General features: G+C 58.7%; 1 protein-coding gene across 4 annotated transcripts in view; it reads left to right on the top strand.

Moving 5' to 3' along the window:
- Positions 1-493: 493 nt before the first annotated feature.
- Positions 494-21576, top strand: part of ADCY3 (adenylate cyclase 3) — an 80945-nt gene continuing 59862 nt past the window's right edge. For all 4 annotated transcript variants that reach the window (XM_051843203.3, XM_051843206.3, XM_051843204.3 and 1 more), the window contains exon 1: positions 494-1300. In XM_051843203.3, coding sequence (XP_051699163.3) covers positions 626-1300 — 675 coding nt within the window. In that variant the 5' untranslated portion in view covers positions 494-625. The remainder of the gene's footprint in view (positions 1301-21576) is intronic.

Genomic DNA, 21576 nt, shown 5'->3' on the forward strand with positions numbered 1-21576 from the left:
CGGTAAGGGGCAGCGGGCCCCTGGACGCGCGGAGCCTGCCCGGCCCGGCCGCCGCACGCGTGACTCGGCCCGCAGCCCGCGCCGGGCCCGTCCCGGGGCACGCACGCGGCTCCTGAGTTCCTGCACAGGTGAGCGCGGGGGCAGGGCCGGGCTGTGGGGGCGAGGAGAGCGCCCGGGGCCTCCACGGGCTGGGTGGGAAAGGGAAGTAAACAGAAAGAAGATTCAGGAATCCTCGGGATGGCTCCGGTTTCTGGCACGTTTTATTTTCAGCTTGCAGGCTCGGGCCTGGAGGGAGTTTGGGTGAGGAAGTCGGGTGGGGAGGTGGCCGGGCCCCTGTGTGAGCTCGCAAGTGGCGTGGGGTGCCGGGGCGGCCCCGGTTTGGGAGGCTCTTGCAGCCAGGATTTTGCAAGGGATGGGCAGGGCGGTGGCGGCAGGGAGACCGCGGGTGGGAGGAAGGTGCCCTCAGCTTAGCGATGTCCCTTTTCTTTCTAGGTGACCGGGGCTACCGGCCCCAGCCCAGGAGAGGCCCCGCGCCCTTCCCAGGTCGCAGAGCGCCCTGGTTAGGGGCCCCTTCCTCTGTTCCCAGTCCGCTTCTCAGGGCCAGCGGAGGCAGCCACCGGGCAGGATGCCCAGGAACCAGGGCTTCTCGGAGCCCGAGTACTCGGCCGAGTACTCCGCCGAGTACTCGGTCAGCCTGCCATCGGATGCGGACCGCGGCGTGGGCCGGACGCACGAGATCTCCGTGCGGAACTCGGGCGCCTGCCTGTGTCTGCCCCGCTTCATGCGGCTGACCTTTGTGCCGGAGTCCTTGGAGAACCTCTACCAGACCTACTTCAAGCGGCAGCGCCACGAGACCCTGCTGGTGCTGGTGGGCTTCGCGGCCCTCTTCGACTGCTACGTGGTGGTCATGTGCGCCGTGGTCTTCTCGGGCGACAAGCTGGCGCCGCTCGTCGTGGCTGGCATCGGGCTGCTGTTGGACCTCGTGCTCTTCGTGGTCTGCAAGAAGGGGCTGCTGCCCGACCGGCTCACCCAGAAGGCGGTGCCCTACCTGCTGTGGCTGCTGATAACAGCCCAGATCTTCTCCTACCTGGGCCTGAACTTCGCGCAGGCCCACGCGGCCAGCGACACGGTGGGCTGGCAGGCCTTCTTCCTCTTCTCCTTCTTCATCACGCTGCCACTCAGCCTCAGCCCCATCGTCATCATCTCTGTGGTCTCCTGTGTGGTGCACACGCTTGTCCTGGGGGTCACTGTGGCCCAGCAGCAGCAGGACGAGCTGCAGGGGATGCAGCTGCTCAGGGAGGTGAGTCCTGGCCACCTGTCCATCCGCCCTGGCACCTGCTGGCCGGGTAGGGGCGTTGTTCCTTTGCTCTTGAGTCGCCGTGTGGCCTGGGGTCCTGCAGGGCTCCCAGCTCCTGTGTCGGCCCCCTCCTCCCGTGCCCTTGCACCTCTGCCATCCTGCACTTGTACCTAGGGAACACTGCGGGGGGGGGTAGGACGTTGGGTCTCGGGGCCACTCTGTCACTTGTGCCCAGACAGGAGGAAGGCTTGTGCAGGCCTGGTCTTGATGCAGTGTTGTCCTGGCCATTCCCTGCTAGTGACCCTGGCCGGGAGGTGGCCTACCACTGGCCACCTTCAGCGTGTGACGTGGCTTGCGTGTGCTCAGTGCCCCTCTGTCCGATGCCCCGCCATGTGTCAGGATCAAAGGGAATGTGGGGTGGGGGAGGCTGCAGTTACCCTGGATCCCGCCTCTGCAGGGCTCGGGGTGCCCTGAGCTGCCGGGGGGGGGGGGCCTGCGGGGAGTGTGGCAGTGTCCACAGAGACGGCGTGGTGCGGGGACACTTGTGCCAGCCGCTATGGAGCAGGGTCTGCCGGAAGGGATAGCATTGTGTTCCACCCAGTGCCACGATCCCTGCCGAGCTCTGAGGGACTGCAGTGAGCAGGGGAGGTGACCGTGGCCTGAGCTTACTCTGGGGATGCCCTGGCGGGGGGCTCCATGGAGCTCCTTCAGCGCACTCTGCAGTCTGCCAGCCACCCTCGGTGGCCTCCCGTTATGTGTGAGCTCAGAGAAGGAAAGGCACGCCGGAGGCTGTGCGGCTGGTCCAGCTCTCAGGCGGCTGGAGTGCCCATTCCCAATTCCATCCCATCTTCCCACTGCATCTCAGTGTCTCCATCTCGGCCCAGGCGTTACTGTGGTCTCCGTGGCACTGGGGCTGGGTGCAGGGGCCCGGGGGCCTGTTGGTGGTTGAGGCGAGAACTCCGTGGGGCTATGGCTTTGCCTTCCTCCTGGTGGAGGGCAGCACAGGCTTTGCTCAGTTTTGATTCTTCCTCGATCTTGGACCGAGGGCCGGCCGGTTACCCGTTCTGGCCCAAGTGTGGTGCCCCATCTCAAGCAAGCACGGTGCTGGGCTCGTGCACGTGGGTTTGTGTGGACCCCTGGACAGCCCCCTGTGCTTTCCCTGCCATGTCCTGCCTGTGTGAGATCGTCACCTGAGGTCACCGACGTGACTTGTGGGTTGGAGAGTTTTCAGCCTGTGCCTCTGCCGGAGGTTGGGGGAAGGATGGGTGCCGATAGACAGGCGGGCCTGGCAGCGTCGGGGTCTGGCAGCAGTTCTGCACCGTATCCTTCTCTCCGGTCTCTTTGCTGCTTGCCAGGATCCCTGGATCATGAGCTCCCCACAGCCGTGCAGACAGAAGTCCCCGTGGGAACACAGGTGTCACCTCCGATCTCATTTGAATCTGCTGCCTGACAGGATGTCCGGGCCGCGGGGAGTGGAACGGACGCCCCTCGAGCGGTGGCCAGGTCTGGGCAGAGTTCTGAGATGGCATCGTGGAGGGGCCCTGCCACGACCGAGGCAGTTTTGGGGAGCGGATGTGAGGGATGGGGGAGCCGTGTGCCTCTGGGGAGCCATGAGGGTGGAGGTGTTTCCGTCGGGGCAGTGCCCGGCCTGCCGGCCTCCTGCTCGCCAGTGAGCAGAGAGGGCCTGACACGCCCTCCCGCCCTGTTCTGTGAAGGTTGGGATGTTGTCAGCTCTGGGGGTGACCTGCCGGGGTACTGGGTTCTGACTGAGCCGAGCCTCTGGTGGCCCTGGAGAAGTGACCCGCCCGTGGAACCCGGCCCCGTGTCTCAGGGTTTGAGGGACACAGAGCTGCCTTCACTTGCTTCTTTCTCGGCTCATGCTTCAGCCTTATGAATTGCTCTAGAGAATGTTCGCTAGGGCAGGGCCTGGAAGAGCATCTAAGCCAGATGCCCGGATGCAGGGATGGACAGTCCCAGGGACACGCCTGACTCAGGTCAGGAGCCCAGGTGTGCTGGCTCCCAGCCCGGACTCCTGCACAGGTGAGACTTTTAATTAATTTATTTTTAAGATGTATTTTATTTATTTGAAAGGCAGAGTTACAGAGAGGCAGAGGCAGAGAGAGAGGTTGTCTATCTGCCAGTTCACCCCCCAATTGGCCACAATGGCTGGAGCTGAGCCAGGCCGAATCCAGGAGCCAGGAGCTTCTTCCGGGTCTCTCACTCAGGTACAGGAGCCCAAGGACTTGGTCCATCTTCTGCTACTTTCCCAGGCCATAGCGGAGAGCTAGATCAGAAGTGGAGCAGCCTGGACTTGAACTGGCGCCCCTATAGGATGCCAGTGCTGCAGGCGGTGGCCTCATCAGCTACGCCACAGCGCCGGCCCCATAGGTGGGATGTTTATGTGTGTGTGCCTTGGGGGTGTGTCCTGCTAGACTGAGAGCAGTCTGCGAGTGGGAGCTTTGCTGCCTGTGACCCCCACCCAGGCCCTCAGTAGAAGACAGAGCTTGTGGGGGCTCTGGGGCCCTGTTCCAGGACTAAATGGAAACTCTTGCCACTCCTGTTCCTGCCGGGTGTTAGCTGCTCCCTTTGCCACCTCCCAGGGCGTGGTCACTCGAGCCTTTGTCTCCCCAGGTCAGCGAGGAGCTCACGTGGAGGCTTCTGGGGCCTCCTGGGAAACTGGTGCAAGCCCCAGCCGAGGTCAGGCGGGCCACTCGGCCCTGTCACTGCCTGGAGATCACTGTGATCGCTGGTCTCCTGTGGGCACTGCTGAAAACCAGAACAAGCCAAACAACCCAACCCTCAAACTTAGGAAACAGGAAAAATAAGCAAGTCAAGAGTAAAAATATTAGCATCCCCGGGGGCGGGGCCGTGACCTTGACGTGGAGCAGAGCCTGGGACGTGGCTTTGGGAACGGAGCGGAGAAGGGGCCGCTCCAGGTCCCATCGGGAGCCTGAGATGGAAGGCGTACGTGGGCTGTGTTCCAGAAGCTTCTGAGTCACTTGTTTGGGACTAGTGGGACTTTTAAGAATGAGCCGGGGCTCCCAGGCCCACCTGCCGAAGGCCTCCTGAACCCACCGCGTCCTTGCCCTTGGCCTCTTAGCGCTGTGGAAACCAAACCCAGGTGGCCTGTTGCCATGGCGAGGGCCACCGGGGACCCAGCGCTCTCCTGGGCTCCGGGGAGACGCGTCATTCACCTGTCCTGCTCTCCTCCCAGCCTTCCTTGCCTCCTGGGAGGGACGCTCCACCGAGGATAGGAGGGGCAGGGCTGGAGGAGAGGGCGAGGAGCCTGCGGCCAGGACCCTCCTCCGCCAGGACCTCTCTCCAGACCCCAGACCCCAGACCCTCGGCCCCACCTTGCTTCTCCTCCTGCCCAGGGGCTTCCCTTTTTCTCCATGTTCTCCTTTCTGTCACCTGTGACTCTGGGTGGGAGGGGTGAGCTCAGTTTCACAGTAGAAGGAGGCACCTGCGCCCCTGGCAGGGGTTGTGAGTTTTGTGGGTTCGGCGTGGACAGCACTGAGGAAGCACCTCCAGTGTCAGAGCCATGGGCACCCAAGGCTCATGGCAGCCCTGCAGCCTGTCCTGGGCTCTCGGGAGGCAGGGCAGGGGGGTGGGCTCATCAGTGGTGAATGTTGTCCAGCAGAGACGGCGGGCCTAGCAGCCTGCAGGGTCTGGGGACAAGGCGGGACAGGCCATCGCCAGTCAGGCTGTGGTGGGAAGAGCTGGGCACGGGGCTGGGCTGAGCCAAGGGCAGCTGACTTGGGGTAGGGGGCTCCATGTCCTCGTCCAGCTTGCCCGTTACTGCCCCTGGGATGAGGGGAGGAAGCAGGGATTGGGGGCAGGCCCGGGAGCAGCGGCCGGGCAGGAGAGCGCCACAGGGAAGGGGGCAGAAGACGCACCCAGTGGCTGCTGCAGACCCTCATGCGCCTGCGTGCACCTCTCAGTCGCTGCCACTAAAGGCAGGAGCCTGTGGCCAGCCAGGCCAGGAACCCCTGAGAAACGTTCCGTGGCTTTGTTTCTCAGAGGAACTTGTCCTACGGAATGAATAGTGAGCATCAGGGGAAGCCTGTTGGGACTGTGGATGGGTGATTCCACGTGCACCTATGGGTTACACGGGGAGTCATTCAGCTGGTGAACAAGGGGTCGGCTGCAGAGGGCGGCGGGAGAGCCGAAGCTGCAGGCCGGAGTTCAGTGCTGTGTGTGCGTCCGCTGGCTCCGTGGTGGGCCTGACCGACTCCATTCACAAAGGTGGAAGCTGAGGCTCGCTGAGGTCAGGGGACGTGGAGGGGCGGGTCATTGGGTCACTGGTGAGAGTGCCAGGGTAGGGTTGTGGGGGCGTCCCTGCAGGCCCTTCTTGTTCTAGAACACAGGTGTCTCGGCTCCGCCCATTGCCCCAGTTGTCACTACTGAGCAGATGGGAACCCCAAAACATAGGCTTCCTCCGGCTCCCGTGGGGGCTGCACACAAGAGGGGAGCTGCCCACGCCGGAGTGTTGCTTGTGGGACCCTGGCCCGCAGCACAGGAGAACGGCAGTGGGGGTGGGGGGCTTTCAGCAGCCAGATTGCGGGACACGGGTTGGGAGGAGGCAGACCCAACCCAGTTCCTGTCCCCTTGGCCCAGGCTCCAGTGCTGTCCCAGGGCCGGAGAGCAGGGCCGTCCCTCCGGGAGTGAGCCTTGTGCGGCCGGGCGGCCATGAGGGCTGCACGGCGGGGACCGCGGGGCCGTGAACTCTGCCTGCGCTCAGTGAGGGACCGGCTGCTGGGGGACACTCACACGGCTTCGCAGCACGTGCCCCCTGAGTCCCTTCCCCCCGTCGTGTTTCTCGGTGGCCTTTTCTGTGTGTAAACAGAGCCCTTGCAGTCTGTGCCCGGTGCACACGTGGTATGGGCCCCACCTTTCACCCACATCATTCCACTGACATTTGGCTTGGACCAGCGGAGTCCTCATGTTTACAGTTGTTATAGTCAGCTGGGTTTCTGGAGAAGAAACCAAAGCTCTTGGCTGGGCCAGCGCCGGCTGACCGGGAGCCGTGTGTGTGTGTGTGTGTGTGTGTGTGTGCGTGTGCGCGCATGCCTACATGCACCCCGGGCTTGGTCTGCCTGAGGGTTTGGTACATTCTCCATGAAATGGAATTGTTAGGGCTTCCCCGTTATTCTTACTCCCCAATTTCTTCATAAACAAAAAGCAGATCCCACTAGGGGGCCACCCTGACTAAGCATTCAAATGCCCCCACTTCCTAGGTGTGCCCTGGCCTAGATGGGTGCCTGCCCTCACTCAGGCTGAGGCAGCCCAGGTCCCCAGCCAGTGGGGAAGTCTAGGTGGCCACATTAACTGGGCTCTTGCGGCATTACTGTTAAGGGTCTTCCAGCATGACAGTATTTTCATTTTGCGCATGTGTGGTGACTGGAATGGCTTGTCCAGGGCCACAGAGCTAGGGCTGCGTCGTGTGGCCAGCTAAGCCACTGCCTGTAATGCCAGCATCCCATGTGAGTGCAGCTTCAGGTCCCAGCTGCTCCACTTCCAATCCAGCTCCCTGCTAATGCGCCTGGGGAAGCAGTGGGAGATGGCCCAAGTGCTTGTGACCCTGTGCCCACGTGGGAGACTGGATGGAGTTCCAGGCTCCTGGCTTCAGCCTGGCCCAGCCCAGCTGTTGGAGCCATTTAGGGCATGAACCAGTAGACGGAAAGTGCCCCCCACTCTCTGTCTTTTCCTCTCAAAAACCTACTAAGTGGTAGGGCAGGATTTGAACCTAGGCCAGTAGGATACCAATGTTCCTTTTCTTCTTTTAAAAATATTTAAGTTTTTTTTGTTAGCACCCTCCCCCCCCCCATCTGTTGGTTCACTCCCTAAATGCCCCCAGTGGCTGGGGCTGGGCTGGGCCAAACCTGGGAGCTGGGAACTGAGTTCAAGTCTTCCATGTGGTGGCAGGCACCCAAGTACCTGAGCCGTCTCCTGCTGTCTCTCAGGTCTGCGTTAGCGGGAAGCTGCAGTCACAAACCAGAGCCAGGAGTTGAGTCCAGGTGCTCTGATGTGGAACACAGGCTAAATGCACATGCGTGCTAGGCTAAGTGCCTGTCCCCAGAGCTCCTTTGTTCTGCCATCATGAAAGAGCCCCTTAGGCCTTGCCCTGGAGCCTGTCGAGGTACAACTTAAACAAAATTGGGCCTTGGGTTTCTCAGCCCACAAATGTGGGGAGGAGCAAGTTGGGGGACAAGGTGTTTCTAGGGGTGTCGAGACCTTGCATACTGTACCTGGTTGCAGGTGTCCATACAGGGTGCCATGCTGCAAGACGGTGTCGTAACTGCCCTCTGTGTTGATGGACAGCTCGTCAGGGCGTGGACGTCCACTTAGAGTGGAGCGGGGCATTCTGAAATCGTTACTCAGACACGGATAACACAGGTTTGCACAGATTTTTTTTTTTTTTGACAGGCAGAGTGGACACAGAGAGAGAGACAGAGAGAAAGGTCTTCCTTTGCCGTTGGTTCACCCTCCAATGGCTGCCACGGCCGGCGCACCGCGCTGATCCGATGGCAGGAGCCAGGTACTTATCCTGGTCTCCCATGGGGTGCAGGGCCCAAGCACTTGGGCCATCCTCCACTGCACTCCCTGGCCACAGCAGAGAGCTGGCCTGGAAGAGGGGCAAGTGGGACAGAATCCAGCGCCCCGACCAGGACTAGAACCCGGTGTGCCGGCGCCGCAAGGCAGAGGATTAGCCTAGTGAGCCGCGGCGCCGGCCGGTTTGCACAGATAAGGAGTCTGTTTTGCTTTCTAGGCAGTTCGCTTCTGGGGGCTGCCTAATTTCCCCGCAGCCTGACTGAATATATATGCATTCATTTACCCTATGTTTCAGTTGTCTGTTGCTATATAACAAATGATCCCAGAACGTGAGGTCATAAGACAATCACAGTTTTTTTGTTTTTTTTTTTTTAAGATTTATTTATTTGAGTTACAGAGAGAGATGGAGACAGAGGAGACAGAGAGGTCTTCCATCCGTTGGTTCGCTCCCCAAATGGCTGAAGTGGCTGGAGCTGAGCCATTCTGAAGCCGGGAGCTTCTTCCAGGTCTGCCACGCGCCCCAAGTACATGGGCCATCTTCTGCTGCTTTCCCAGGCGCATTAGTAGGAAGCTGGATTGGGAGTGGATCAGCCAAGACTCAAATCAGTGCCCATATGGGATGCCAATGCTGCAGGCCAGGGCTTTAACCCGCTATGCCACAGTGCCAGCCCCCAATCACTGTTTCTTATTCATTGTGGTTCTCTGGCCTGTGTTCAGCTGGGCAGTTTTCTGCTTCACGTGGCCCTGGCTGGGCTCCCTCGTTGGCTGCTTGGTTCATCTGTTATGTTCAGCTGACCACAGTGCAGGCAGTGCGCAGAGGGCCCTCACATGCCTGGTGCCCTGGAGCTCCTCCGTGTGCCCAGCTTGGGTTCCCTCCCAGTGTGGTGGTCTCAGGAAGAGGGTGGAAGCTACCAGAGTGTACCCGGGCCAGGCTTGCCCCTGTGGCTCAAAGCAAGTCATAAGGCAAACTCAGATTCGGGAGGAAATTGATTCTACCCTTGATGTGGGAGTGGCGTGTGTCGCAGGGATGGCTGGGTGACAGCTGTGTGCTGAGGCCGCCGTGACCAGGAGGCACACAGAGGGTGCCAGGGAGAGGGGACTAACGTCCCGCCTCTGGTCTGGGTGGGCACAGGCTGCTTCACGAGTCGGAAGAGTTTTCCCAAGCAGGGCCCGTGTCATTTCGTTAAGGCCTGACTCTGTGGAGTCACTTGGGAGATTTGGAAAGTTTCAGAGACTGTGTTGCACGCGAAGGGATGGTGGCTCCTCGTCCACCTGCAGGGCCATGGCCTGGCCTTCCGTGAGAGAGCAGAGTTCGCTCTCCTGCCTCTGCAGATGAGCAGTAACCCCCACGTCCACCCCAGTGTGTGCCAGGTTCCTGCCTGGCTTGATCAGGACCCCGGCCCCGCTGGCATCCCTCACCGTCCCCTAGCAGCTGCGGAGGGGCCTGGCTGTAGCGTTGGGATCCCTTCCCCGGGGGGTGGGCGTGTGCTGCGTGCATCTCTCAGAAACACACCTTGGGTGTGCGTCTCAGCAGCCCGCCGTCCATGGCCAGGATGCTGCAGCCCCACGCGGTGCCTCGGGTGCGGCAGTCGCTCCGGGAAGGCTCACGGAGTGCGTGCAGCCCAGCTCCGCCTGCACACCTACTTCCGTCCTCAGCAGCTCTCCCTGAGTTTACTGATAGTTCTGGGCTACATCTGGGCCACGGAAATGTTCTGGTGTTGATCTGAATGATGTGAGAGTGATTCGTAAAGCAAGACTTATTTAACGTTTACAGGGGCGAATCGGTACGCCGTTGGCACTTGTTCTTTCTGATCCTAGCACACGGTGGTAGAGGAGGATTCTAGGTGCCCGGAAGATGAGGCACGGGCATCCTGTTGGCCTAGATCAGAGCCCATCCTTGGACATAAATGCACCGTGCAGGATTCTTCCACGGGGTTGTGAACAGAGCAGGAGCTGCAGCTGCCCTGCCTCCCCTGGCTGTTCTTCCAGCCGAACAGAACCTCGGTGCTGCTGCCACGCATCCGGCATGTCGCCATGGCTGCAAGCCTTGTTCTAGGCCAGCGATACAAAGAATGAGTGAACCAACCGTAGTCCCTGGTGCCGGCATTGTGGCACAGCAGTAAATTGCCACCGGTGGCACCAGCGTCCCATGTCCGAGTGCCCAGTTGAGTCTAACTGCTCTGCTTCCAATCTGGCTTCCTGCGGATGTGCACGGGAAGGCAGGAGATGATGGCCCAAGTGCTTGGGCCTCCACCACCTGTGTGGGAGACCTGGATGGAGCTCCTGGCTCCTGATTGTTGTGGTCATTTGCAGAATGAACCAGCAGACGGAAGATCGCTTGCTCTCACTTGCTTGCTCTCCCCCCCCCTTCCCCTCTCTCCTCTCTCTCTTCCTCTTTGTCACTCTGCCTTTCAAATGAATCTTTAAACAAAGCCTCAGCCCCTATCCTCAGGGAGCTCCTAGGTTGTGTATCAAGCCTGTTGGTGAGAGGGATCCTGCCTAGGGAAACTGAGGAAAGCGTCTGAAGAGCTGGCTTTGAGTTGGGTCTTGAGGGATGAGCAGGAGTTTGCCAGGTGGAGCCAGAGGAGGTAGGGCTTTGGGTCAGAGGCATCGTAGCCTAGGACTAGTGAGAATTGCTGCGTAGCAGGGGCCGGAGAGACAGGGGTAGAGGCGAAGACAGTGGAGAGGCTAAGAGGTTTGGACTTGATGTTATGATGATGGGGTCCCTTTGGCTTGAGCATGAGGTTGCCCAGGGATAGAGTGTCAGAAGGGAAGAGGGCATGGGACCTGACACCAGGGAGCAGCCTGGGGTATGTGGCACCCCCGCCTCCTCCGCCTGCCTAGGCCCCTGTGTGGCCCAGGTGGCCTGTGATGGGGAGATGGGTCATTTGGGAGCAGGAGGCAGTCCTGGCTGACAGTCCTTTGCACCCTGAGTCTCTTGCATCGAGAACACTGAAGCGAAGTCACAGTGGGATGTGGGGCCAGGTGCGGGGCTGCTTCTCTTCCGCCTGTTGTGCCTGACAGCCGAGGGCTGTGTTCATTTGTTACCTGGTGGGCGAAGGGTGGGAAGTGTACATATGGGGAACCTCAGGAAGTCGTGCACAGTGCTACTTCATTCACTCTTTCTTTAAAAAGTTATTTATTGGAGGGGCCGGCACTGTGGTCTAACAGTCACCTCTGATGACATCATCCCACATGGGCACTGGCACGAGTCTTGGCTGCTCCACTTCCGATCCAGCTCTCTGCTAATGGCCTGGAAAAGCAGCAGAAGATGCCCAAGTGCTTGGACCCCTGAACCCATGTGGGAGACCCAGAGGAAGCTCCTGGCTTCAGCCTGGCCCAGTCCCAGCTTTTGCAGCCATTTGGGGAGTGAACCAGCAGGTGAAAGATCTATCTCTCTCTCTCTCTCTCTCCCTCCCTCTCCCTCTCCCTCTCCCCCCCTCCCCCCTCCCTCTCTCTCTCTCTCTCCCCCCCCCTCCCCAACTTTGCCTTTCAAATAAATAAATAAGTCTTTTTTTTTTAAAATTATTAGCAAGATTGATCTCTCATCTGCTGTGTTCACAAAGCTCAGTTCACATCTACATGGGCAACAGGGACCCAAGTCCTTGAGCCATCATCTGCTGCCTCCTGGGGTGCGCCTTCTCAGGGAGCTGGAATGGCGAGTAGAACCTGGACTTGAACCCGGGCACTTTGACATGGGATGCGGGCGTGCCAGGTATCTCAGATGCCAGCCGACACCCGCCCCTAGTTATTTCTGTATTACATGTAAGCTTGGCAAACCGACTCTGATCTTTGGTCTGTGAATGGATCACACAGAGTTTATTCATTATCCATTATCCTTAAAAAAAGAAAAAAAGTATTTTCTGGGGAATCAGCTGGTTTTTCTCCTTCATGGTGAAAGGATTGTCAAGGGTGTTTGAAAGTGCTGTATAGTATTACAGAATATTGTGTTCCTTTTCTTAACTGGTTGGTTTTACTCCCTTATCGGTCCTTGTCATGTGGGTTTCGCATCAGCAGGCCTCGGCCGCCCTGTGTTCCCCTCCTGGACTTTCCATACCCGTGCATCCTCCCCTGGTCGGCTCTCAGCTGTGCCTTCCAGCACGATGCCACCCTGTGGTTCCCGAGGGGTCCATGCTGATCAGAGTGCTGCTTTCCCCGTCCCGACCTCCTCCAGAGTCCCCTTCACCTTGTGAACAGGAGTGAAGGACTCGGCCGAGAGGCAGCCCTGTTCCGCCCGCCACGCCCCGGCCCCGGCCTGCGGCCAGCACGCTGGGCTGGGGCTTGCTGGGGTTTCCATGGTTGTGCTCTGCTGCTCAGACATCCCTTTGGGATTGGTCCCCATGAGATGCGGGCTGGTGCGAGTTCCATTTCATCACTGGCTCTGGGTGGACTCCTGGGCTGCCCTCGAGGGCTGATTTTTCCACCCAGTGGCACCTGCAGGCCCTGAGGGACGTATCTGGGATAACTGACGGATAAGCCCAAGTGTCTTGGTCTGCTTTCTGTTGCTATGGCACAGTACTGAGACCAGGTGATTATAAGGAAGAGGGGTTGGTTTAGCTCGGGGTCCGGAGGCTGGGCAGCTCGTGAGCAGGTGCTGGCATTGTTGCTGCTTGAACTCCTGGTAGAAGGCAACGGGAGGGCCAGCCGGCCAGCGCGTGCCAGAGAGCCCAGCCCGGACGCCCCCATGGTCCCCCAAGAAGGGCGTTCTTCCCTCTCACCAGTGCCCTGGGACTCATTTCAACGCGCGTTTCAGAGGGGACAGATTACACCTAAGCCAGGGCTGCCCCCCACCTGGTTGTGGCGGCTGGGCTTTGCCACCCTCCTGGGAAGGCAGTGGAGAGATGCGGCTCTGGATTTTGTTACAGATTTGCTCCCAGTTCCAAGGAAACGAAACAGTAACTTCCTGAAGGGGAATCGAAGCAAAGGGCCTGGGGAGCTGGGGCGGCTTCTCGCCCCAGACGGGGGCTGGGGGCGATGCTGCTTCCCAGGGGCTTGGCGCCTGGGGTGGCGTGCTTGCTCAGCCAGCCAGCCTCCCCTCACGGGCAGGAGGTACACATTCTCATTCCAGCGTTTCTTCTTTCTTATACTCCAGCACGTGCTTGGAGGTTGTCTTTTGTTGGTGCAAGTTGAATGCTGGGGGAAACACAGGTCCTCCTCACATCTGGAGTTGTAGCTGTCAGTATTGCCCGTCTCTGGGGAAAAGTTGGGACATGGCTTGTTTATTCCAGTAAAAGGTCTACGTTTGCGTGCTTACTTTACACTTTTATTTACATCGTTTTGTTTTACTTGAGAGGCAGAGAGATACCTTCCGTTTGTTTGCTGGTTCACTTCCCAGATGCTTGCAGTAGCCTGGGAGCGTGCCCCACAAACCCAGGATCCTGGAACTCCACCTGGGTCCCCTGTGTCGGTGGCGGGTTGAGCCTCCCAGAGTGCGCATCAGCAGGAAGCCGGGTAGGAAGCAGAGGAGCCGCACTCCCGCCAGGGACTCCCGTGTGGGACGCAGGCATCGCAGGGAGCGTCTTACCGTCTCTACGTCTGTCCCTAGGGAGGCTGCTCTGGGGGGAGCGTTTCCCAGCCCTCCTGTAGTGTCCTGTCTCAGATCCAACTGACCGCTGCAGTTCCGGACGAGTGAGCCATGGCGAGGCTTCCTGCTTTGGGCGTGGAGCCTCTCCGGGTCCTTCTCACCAGCTGTGAGATCTGGAGTAGGCTGTTTAGTCTGCATCTAGCTTCTGCCCCCTAAAACGGGAGACTGACACCTTCGTCCCTGGGATACACAGCTGGTGCTAGAAATGGTTATGCGGCAGGTGTTCGAAATGGTAGCCGCTCTGCCTGTGGCTGTCGGCCTCGTCCTGGGCTCTGATGAAGAGGATGTGTAGAAAATCGGGGGCCAGCCCAAGGCAGGTGAGACAGCTCCAGGTCAGGTGCCCCCAAGCTCCTGCCCACCCTATCATTGCTTGCCAGCCCCTACCTGGGGTGTCAGACCCTCAGTTTTCCTAGATGAGTGTCTTAAAAAATTTTTTTAAACCCCAGAGGCACATCTGCACAGTCATGGGCCATTTCCCCACAGTAATTAAGAAAACACAGACTTTAACTTCACATTAAAGCTTTGCTCGCCTTGCCACAGGGGGAAAACAAAGCAATGCAACAGGGAAACGGGGGTGAGACACAAATGAGGGGTGGTGGTTTGGAGCGAGGCTGTGGCTTTTGCTCACCTGACCCGCGTGAGAGAGAAGCGCTTTGCAGGTGAGCGCTCCGTGAGGACAACACCGGGCACGCTCCGGATGCTGATTTCCCCTTTTCTTGTGCTGTGCGATGGCCTTTCCCATAGCCTTCTGTCTTCACAGCCGGCTCCTGCAGGGAGGTTACTGAGTGGGTAGCAGGTGCGAGGCCCACCCGGAGGGCCTCTGAGATCTGGAGGCGAGGACGCAAACCCACGCTTCCATTCCGTCAAATCGCTTGAGCTCTGTGGAGTTTGCTTCCTTGGGACTAGGATGGGCTGGTCGCCAGCCAGTGGCATCGTATGGGGGACAAGAGGTCGTAGGATGTCCCTGCGGGTCCTGTGGCCTCATTTGTCTCCCTGTACCTCAGACTGCTTCCTCCTCACCAGGGCTTGTGACCCGACTCCTGAGACTTATGGTTGGGTGTCGGGAAGCGAAGCATCTTGGGGCTCGCTGTCCAACTGCAGGCAGTACTGGAACCCCTTCCGCGGCTTCCCCCGCTCAGCTTCCCGTCTTTGTTTCCGTTCCTCTGGGGTGGAAGACCCTGACCTTCCCGGCAGCCTCGTGGGGCTGAGGACAACTCCCAGATCCCACCAAGGCGGTCTTCAAGATACTTTGTACCTGTGTGTCACACTTGGTCCCTCCACCCACTCTGTTGGGTAGAGGTTCTTGTCTCTGGCATTTTGTAGCAGAGAATGTGGTGGGGGGAGGGCGAGGCAAGGAGGTACCCAGGCTCACCAGGACATGTGCAAGGCCAAGGCTTCCAGATCCAAAGACAGGGAGAAGTTGTCTTCTCTGACCAGGTCAGTAATCAGTGAATCCAAAAACCTGAACTGTTATGCTAGTGATTATACAACCGTGTGTCCAGACACATGGACCCCTACAGCGTGTGGGGAAAAGCGAGTAAGGACGAAGTACAGATGGTGGGAAGCCCAGGTGGAACTTAACGGACACGGTGTGGGGGAGGGGGACTGACTTGGGAGGAGCACATGTGGGTGGTAGCTGGCTCTGTGCCTTGACTGGGGACCTAGTTCACAGGTGTGCACGTTATCAGCGCTCCTCAGAATGGGTGTCATCTATTAAAACTCAGTGGTGGTTATAAAAAGTAAAACCCTGGGGTTACCAAAATTTGTATGTACATGCACACATTTCACACACACACACACACTTACATTTATTGGAGAGGCAGAAAGGGCGAATGAGTGAGCACCCCCATCTCCTGGTTCGTTCTCCATAGTGGCCAGGACTCGGCCAGGCCAAGCTCAATCCAGGTCTCCCCTCGTGGGCGGCAGGTGGCAGGGACCTACTGGAGCCATTGCTGCCACGTCTTGGGGTTGCATTAGCAGGAAGCTGGAGTCAGGAGCCAGAGCCAGGGGCTGAATGCGGGGACGCTGGAGTGGGATGTGGGCATCTGAAGCCTCGGCTGAACACCTGCCCCTGCATAAGACAAGAGGTCGAGCTGTTTGTTTGCGTGCTGCTACTCGTGCGTGTACGTGCTCGCCTGGTGCCCGCCTTCGCACCTGCCTCTTGTCCTCTGCAATTTGGGTAGGTTCCTTAAAGTGGCTTGAGAATTAAAAGTCGCTTGAAAATATTCTAGGTGCAGACTCTTCCTAGACTATTTTGACTTTTTTTTTTTTTGACAGGCAGAGTGGACAGTGAGAGAGAGAGACAGAGAGAAAGGTCTTCCTTTGCTGTTGGTTCACTCCCAAATGGCCGCTGTGGCTGGTGCACCGCACTGATCCGAAGCCAGGAGCCAGGTGCTTCTCCTGGTCTCCCATGTGGGTGCAGGGCCCAAGCACTTGGGCCATCTTCCACTGCACTCCTGGGCCACAGGAGAGAGCTGGCCTGGAAGAGAGGCAACCAGGATAGAATCCAGTGACCCGACCGGGACTAGAACCTGGTGTGCCGGTGCCGCAGGTGGAGGATTAGCCTAGTGAGCCGCAGCACTGGCCCTATTTTGTCTTTTTTAAGCCAGATTTTAGTATTATCATGCCTACCTCTAATTCAGCAGCAGTTTCTTCTAGCGATTCACCTCTATGAAAAATTTCCAAAGTAGTCACTTTGCTTTTCTTAGAAACAACTGTCTTTCTCTCACATCCATGGTTCATCGCTTTAGGTTGTGCTTCATTAAATGATGTAAATACCAAAAGACAAAGCAGCTGGCACGGACAGGTGTGGGATGAAGCACAGCTGATTCTTGGGAGACAGTGCGGAAGCTGGAGAAGTGAAGGCATGAGCTTTCTGGAGAGAGCCCGCCCACTGTGTGTAAGGCCAGTGGGTGGTGGCCAGCGTTGTGGCGCAGCTGGTTATGCCGACACTGCAACGCCAGCATCCATATCAGAGCGCCCTGCTTCTGATCCAGCTCCATGCTGAAGTGCCTGGGAAGGCAGAGGAAGACGGCCCCCAAGTGCTTGGGCTTCTGCCACCCATATGGGAGAGCTGGATAGCATTCCAGGCTCCTGGCTTTGGGCTGACCCAGCCTCAGCTGTTGCATTTGGGGAGTGAACCAGCAGATGGGAGATCTCTGTCTCCCTCTTCCTCTCTCTCTCTGTTTCTCCGTCTTTCAAATAAACCTTAAAACAAAATGGGAGCGGGGCTGGCACTATGGCATAGTAGGTTAAGCCTCTGCCTGAGTTGCCAGCATCCCATATGGGTGCTGGTTTGAGTCCCTGCCGCTCCACTTCTGATCCAGCTCCCTGCTAATGGCCTGGGGAAGTAGTGGAAAATGGCCCAAGTCCTTGGGCTCCTGCACCCACACAGGAAACATAGAAGAAACTCCTGGCTCTTGGCTTCGGATCAGCTCAGCTTTGGCCATGGTGGCCTTTTGGGGAGTGAGCCAGTGGATAGAAGGCTAAGACTATCTGTAACTCTGCCTCTTTTTTTTTTTTTTTTTTTTTGACAGAGTAGACAGTGAGAGAGAGAGACAGAGAGAAAGGTCTTCCTTTGCCATTGGTTCACCCTCCAATGGCCGCCACGGCTGGTGCTCTGCGGCCGGCGCACCGCGCTGATCCGATGGCAGGAGCCAGGTGCTTCTCCTGGTCTCCCATGGGGTGCAGGGCCCAAGCACTTGGGCCATCTTCCACTGCACTCCCTGGCCACAGCAGAGAGCTGGCCTGGAAGAGGGGCAACCGGGACAGAATCCGGCGCCCCGACCGGGACTAGAACCCAGTGTGCCGGCGCCGCAAGGCGGAGGATTAGCCTAGTGAGCCGCGGCGCCGGCCTCTGCCTCTTAAATAAGTAAAAAAGAAAAAAGTGAGTGGGTTGTACAGAGGGACAGACTGTCTGGAGCAGCTCCGCCTACTGCTTCTTCAAGCCTCAGCACCGTCTCAAGCTGCTGCCCTACCTTGTTGAGCCTGGTCTGCTCCCCTGTGGCTTCCGTCCCCGGTTCCAGGGCATCTGCAGAAAGTCATACACGTCGGCCTCTCGTTCTCTACCCCGCAGCCGCCCTGTGCGCGGATCCAGCCAGTGGGCTCTCCCTGGTCTCCTTTTCAGCCTGGCCCCTCTCACTCTTCCAAGAGGCCTCAGGGGATGTGGTTTCCAGACCTGCCAACCGCCCTGACACTTCTTGGCTGTCAGCTGTGCGCCCAGAGGGGCCGTACATCTTCCTGCCCGCTCAGAGAGCCTGCCCGCCCCGCCTCCTTGCAGGGCATAAGTGCAGAGGTGTCAGTTCTGTGTCTGCAAACAAGATCTAGGGCGCCCCCACTCCTGCCCAGTCCCCCACTCCTGCCCGGTCCCCCACTCCTGCCTGGTCCCCCACTCCTGCCTGGTCCCCCACTCCTGCCCGCCCAGAGGGGCCGTACATCTTCCTGCCCACTCAGAGAACCTGCCCGCCCCACCTCCTTGCAGGGCACAAGTGCAGAGGTGTCAGTTCTGTGTCTGCAAACAAGATCGAGGGCGGCCCCCACTCCTGCCCGGTCCCCCACTCCTGCCCACCAGGCCTTAGGAAGGATTATCATCCACCTGAAAGGCGGCTAATACAGACAGCCCCCCTGCTGTCTCTTGGCCAGGACGGCTTTGTGGAGACCCCTGGAGTGTTCCCTGCCCGGCACGGTGTGCCCCTTAGGAGAGGGGGCCGAGGGGAGGCCTTCACAGGGGGCATTTGGCCAGAGCCGCTCCTCGGGGCCGGAAGTGTGCTTGTCCCTTGGGCTGCCTGCTGACCGTGTCGTGGCCCCCTGGAACCTGCCCGGCCCTGTGCTGTCTCGCTTCCCCATTGCTTGTCTCAGTCTTCCTGCCGCGTCGGCGGAGACTAGCACCGGTACCGAGTTGACTGGGGGCTGACACATCCCCTCCGTGCCCCTGCACTTGCCCAGACACTGCCTGTGCGGCTGACACAGACTGCATCGCTGCATGTCTCTGCCTTTGATGGACACTTACTTTCCATCTGCTGTGTGTCTCGGCCGTCTGCCGAGCAGCTTGGCTCTGAAAACAGGTTTGCGTGTGCTGCTGCCAGGGCCTGGGGTAGAGGTGAGTAACCAAGGGTCCCTGCCTGCGAGAGACCCTCCTCTGTTCACTCACTTTCTGTAAAACAAAAAGTTTATCATTATCTGGAATGTGGGCAATATAAAGCAGTTGCTCCGTAATTCTTTTAAAGGTTTATTTGTTTATTGGAAAGGCAGAGCGACAGAGAGAGGCACAGACAGAGCTTGTGGCCACTGCTGCGTTCCCCAGATGGCCACAACAGCCGTGTCTGTGCCAGGCCAGAACCAAGGGCTTGGAACCCGTCCTGTGGATGTCGGTGGCAGGGGACCAGACCAAGTGCTTGGGCCATCTTCCGCTGCTTTTCCAGGCTCATTAGCAGGAAGCTGGGCTGGAAGTGGAGCAGCTGGGACTCGACCTGGCACTCGGATATTGGGATGCTGACGGTGCAGATGGCTTAACCGGCTGCGGCCCAGTGCTGGCCCCGTATTTGTTGAAAATTAATGCCTGAACTAGTATTAGGTTGAACTATAAAAGTTAACAATCGTGTTCCCCAAGGAAAGCCTGGAGATACCATGTAGTGTGCAGAAGTATTGGAATTTCTCCCTTAGGGACAATGACAGTTAACATGAGGCACCTTTAAAGATGGAATGAATATTGATTCTCTCATTTATCATCCAAGTGCTTGTTACAGAAGATAATTTAGCTGGGCAGGACTAGGAAGAATACAAGTGCAGGTTCTCCTTCCTTCCCCTGCTCCCTCCCCCCCCCCCCATAGGTAGCCAGCGCCAAGTGTTTGGTGTGGATCCTTCCAGGGATCTTTCTTTTTTTAAGATTTATTTATTTATTTGAAAGGCAGAGAGAGAGAGAGAAGAGAGAAAGACAGAGAGGTCTTCCATCTGCTGGTTTACTCCCCAGATGGCCGCAGCGGCCAGAGCTGCGCTGATCCAAAGCCAGGAGCTTCTTCCAAGTCTTCCATGCGGGTGCAGGGACCAAGGACTTGGGGCATCTTCTGCTTTCCCAGGCCATAGCAGAGAGCTGGATGGGAAGTGGAGCAGCTGGGACTTGAACCGGTGCCCATATAGGAGGCCGGCACCACAGGCAGTGCTTTACGCCACAGCACCCAGCCCACAGAGACCTTTCTGTGGTTTGCATCGCTATGTAAACATATGTAGATGTAGGGACAATCGGTTATTACACAGGTGTATGCAAATCGGTGAAGCCGAGCTCCCAGTGCTGGGGTCTGCAAGTCCAGGCTATGACCCGTCCTCCCCTCCGGCTGCCAAAGGGCACCAGCCCGCTGCAGCCAGGTGGCCCCGTCCCAGCACCACACTGGTGGCTTCTCTGAGGAGCTGAGGAAGAGCCTGGCTGGCCTGGCCATCTGCTGCTGCCCGCCTCCACCAGACGGTAAGGAGGAGTCTTTCAGGATCCTACTTAGCAAAAGCGCCAGGGACCGGCGGCCCCGCAGGCTGGTGGCAGGGGTGGGAAGGGCTGCCTGCAGCCTGCCAGCCTAGGACGAGGTCCTGGTGCCTGCCCTGGGCTCTGGTCCCAAGTGAGTAGTTTATTTGTTGAGCAGGTGTCTGGGTCAATACAGCCTCCAGCAGAGAGGGTGGTGGTTTGTGGAGGAGGCAGCATGCCAGGAACGGGAGGGACGCCAGGCCAGGAGCTGGGCGTCATCGGCAGCCCGCCAACTTCCCTGGCCTTGTGGGAGGGGCTGGGCCTCACGAGTCTCCACATCTGCCCAGGGCTGGCATTCTTGCATTTCTCATTTTGTCTCTTCCATGACCACTTTGTCCACGCTGAGTCCACGCTGCCGCTCTGTGAGCCCTGGGGGTCTTGGGCAAACCGCGTGATCTCCCTGGGCCTTGGTTTCCCCTCTGTGAGGGGGTGGGGCGCAGTGAAGGAGAGCCAGGCTTGGGCCGGCTTGCCAGGCCTCCAAGGCTGGACTTGCCACCGGTCAGCCCGCGCTGTCGGCTAAGTGGCTTAGCCCTCCGAGCTGCTAGATTTCCTGAGTCTCTTGAGAGGCGTTCCTAGGAGAGTGCCTGCCTCCTAGGTTCGCTGTGACGGGGTGACAGTGCCGGCTCCCACAGGTAGCCACAAAGCCCCATTCACACACAGGCGACATTGCTGTTGTGTTTACCGTGAATAAGCACGTCCCTAACTGGGTGCCAAACCATGTTTCGCTTAGGCAGGGTTCACTGGGATGAGCTGGGGTGTGCACCTCCAGGGATCCTGTTCCTGCTGCTCCCCGCTCTGCATGCTGCTGCTGCTGCCGCCGCCGGGGTGGTCAGCCCTGAGAGCTGAGACATTCTGGAACTTTCCAGGCACGGACGGGAACTGACCTGCCTGAGGTTGCTCAGAAGAATGTGTGTGTCAGGATCTGGGGCCATCGGCTCTGTCTCCCTGTCCAGCCTCTCCCGTTAATCGATGACCGCTGGGACACGCGCTTGCGTGGTAGGGCAGGGGCCTGTGATGGGTACCGGAGGGGGGATAGAGATGCTGGGGTCTGGGCACCGGTGTTCTGTGGCTCTGCTGAGGGAGGCTCCTGCGTGCAGCCCCCACCCATGCAGGTCCTGGGAGGCAGCGGTGATGGTCCAGGGGGCTGGGCTCCTGCCACCTGCATGGGAGACCTGGATTGAGTTCCTGGCTATGGCCTCAGCCTCAGCTGGGATGCCTTTTGGGGCATTTAGCGAGTGAACCAACAGATAGGAGTGTTCCCTCTCCATCTCTCTCTCAGGTAAATAAAAACTTTTTTTTTTTTTAAGTGAGCAAGATATTCTGAAATTTCCTTCTCACTGCAAACAAGCAGGAACTGGATGAAATACAGAGAAGGTCTGTATGTGTGCTTGGGAGACAGGCCGAGGCAGGCTGTGATCCCTGGAGAAGGGGGCTCGGGAACCCCGGCTTCACCTCGGCTTTCCCTGTTGGGATAACCCTGTCCTGGGGAGGCAGGGCCCAGACAGACTGGCGGAGTAGAACGAGGAAGCCTGGCTTCCTGAGTAGCCTGTCACAGGCATTGCACTGTAGCAGTGAAGAGCTGGCTGGTGGAGGCCCCTCCAGCCAAGGGGGAGACTTGACCGAGTAAGCGGGGTG

Source organism: Oryctolagus cuniculus, chromosome 2, assembly GCF_051225735.1.
Source record: "Oryctolagus cuniculus isolate XC-2025 breed Fujian yellow rabbit chromosome 2, ASM5122573v1, whole genome shotgun sequence".
Classification (NCBI taxonomy): domain Eukaryota; kingdom Metazoa; phylum Chordata; class Mammalia; order Lagomorpha; family Leporidae; genus Oryctolagus; species Oryctolagus cuniculus.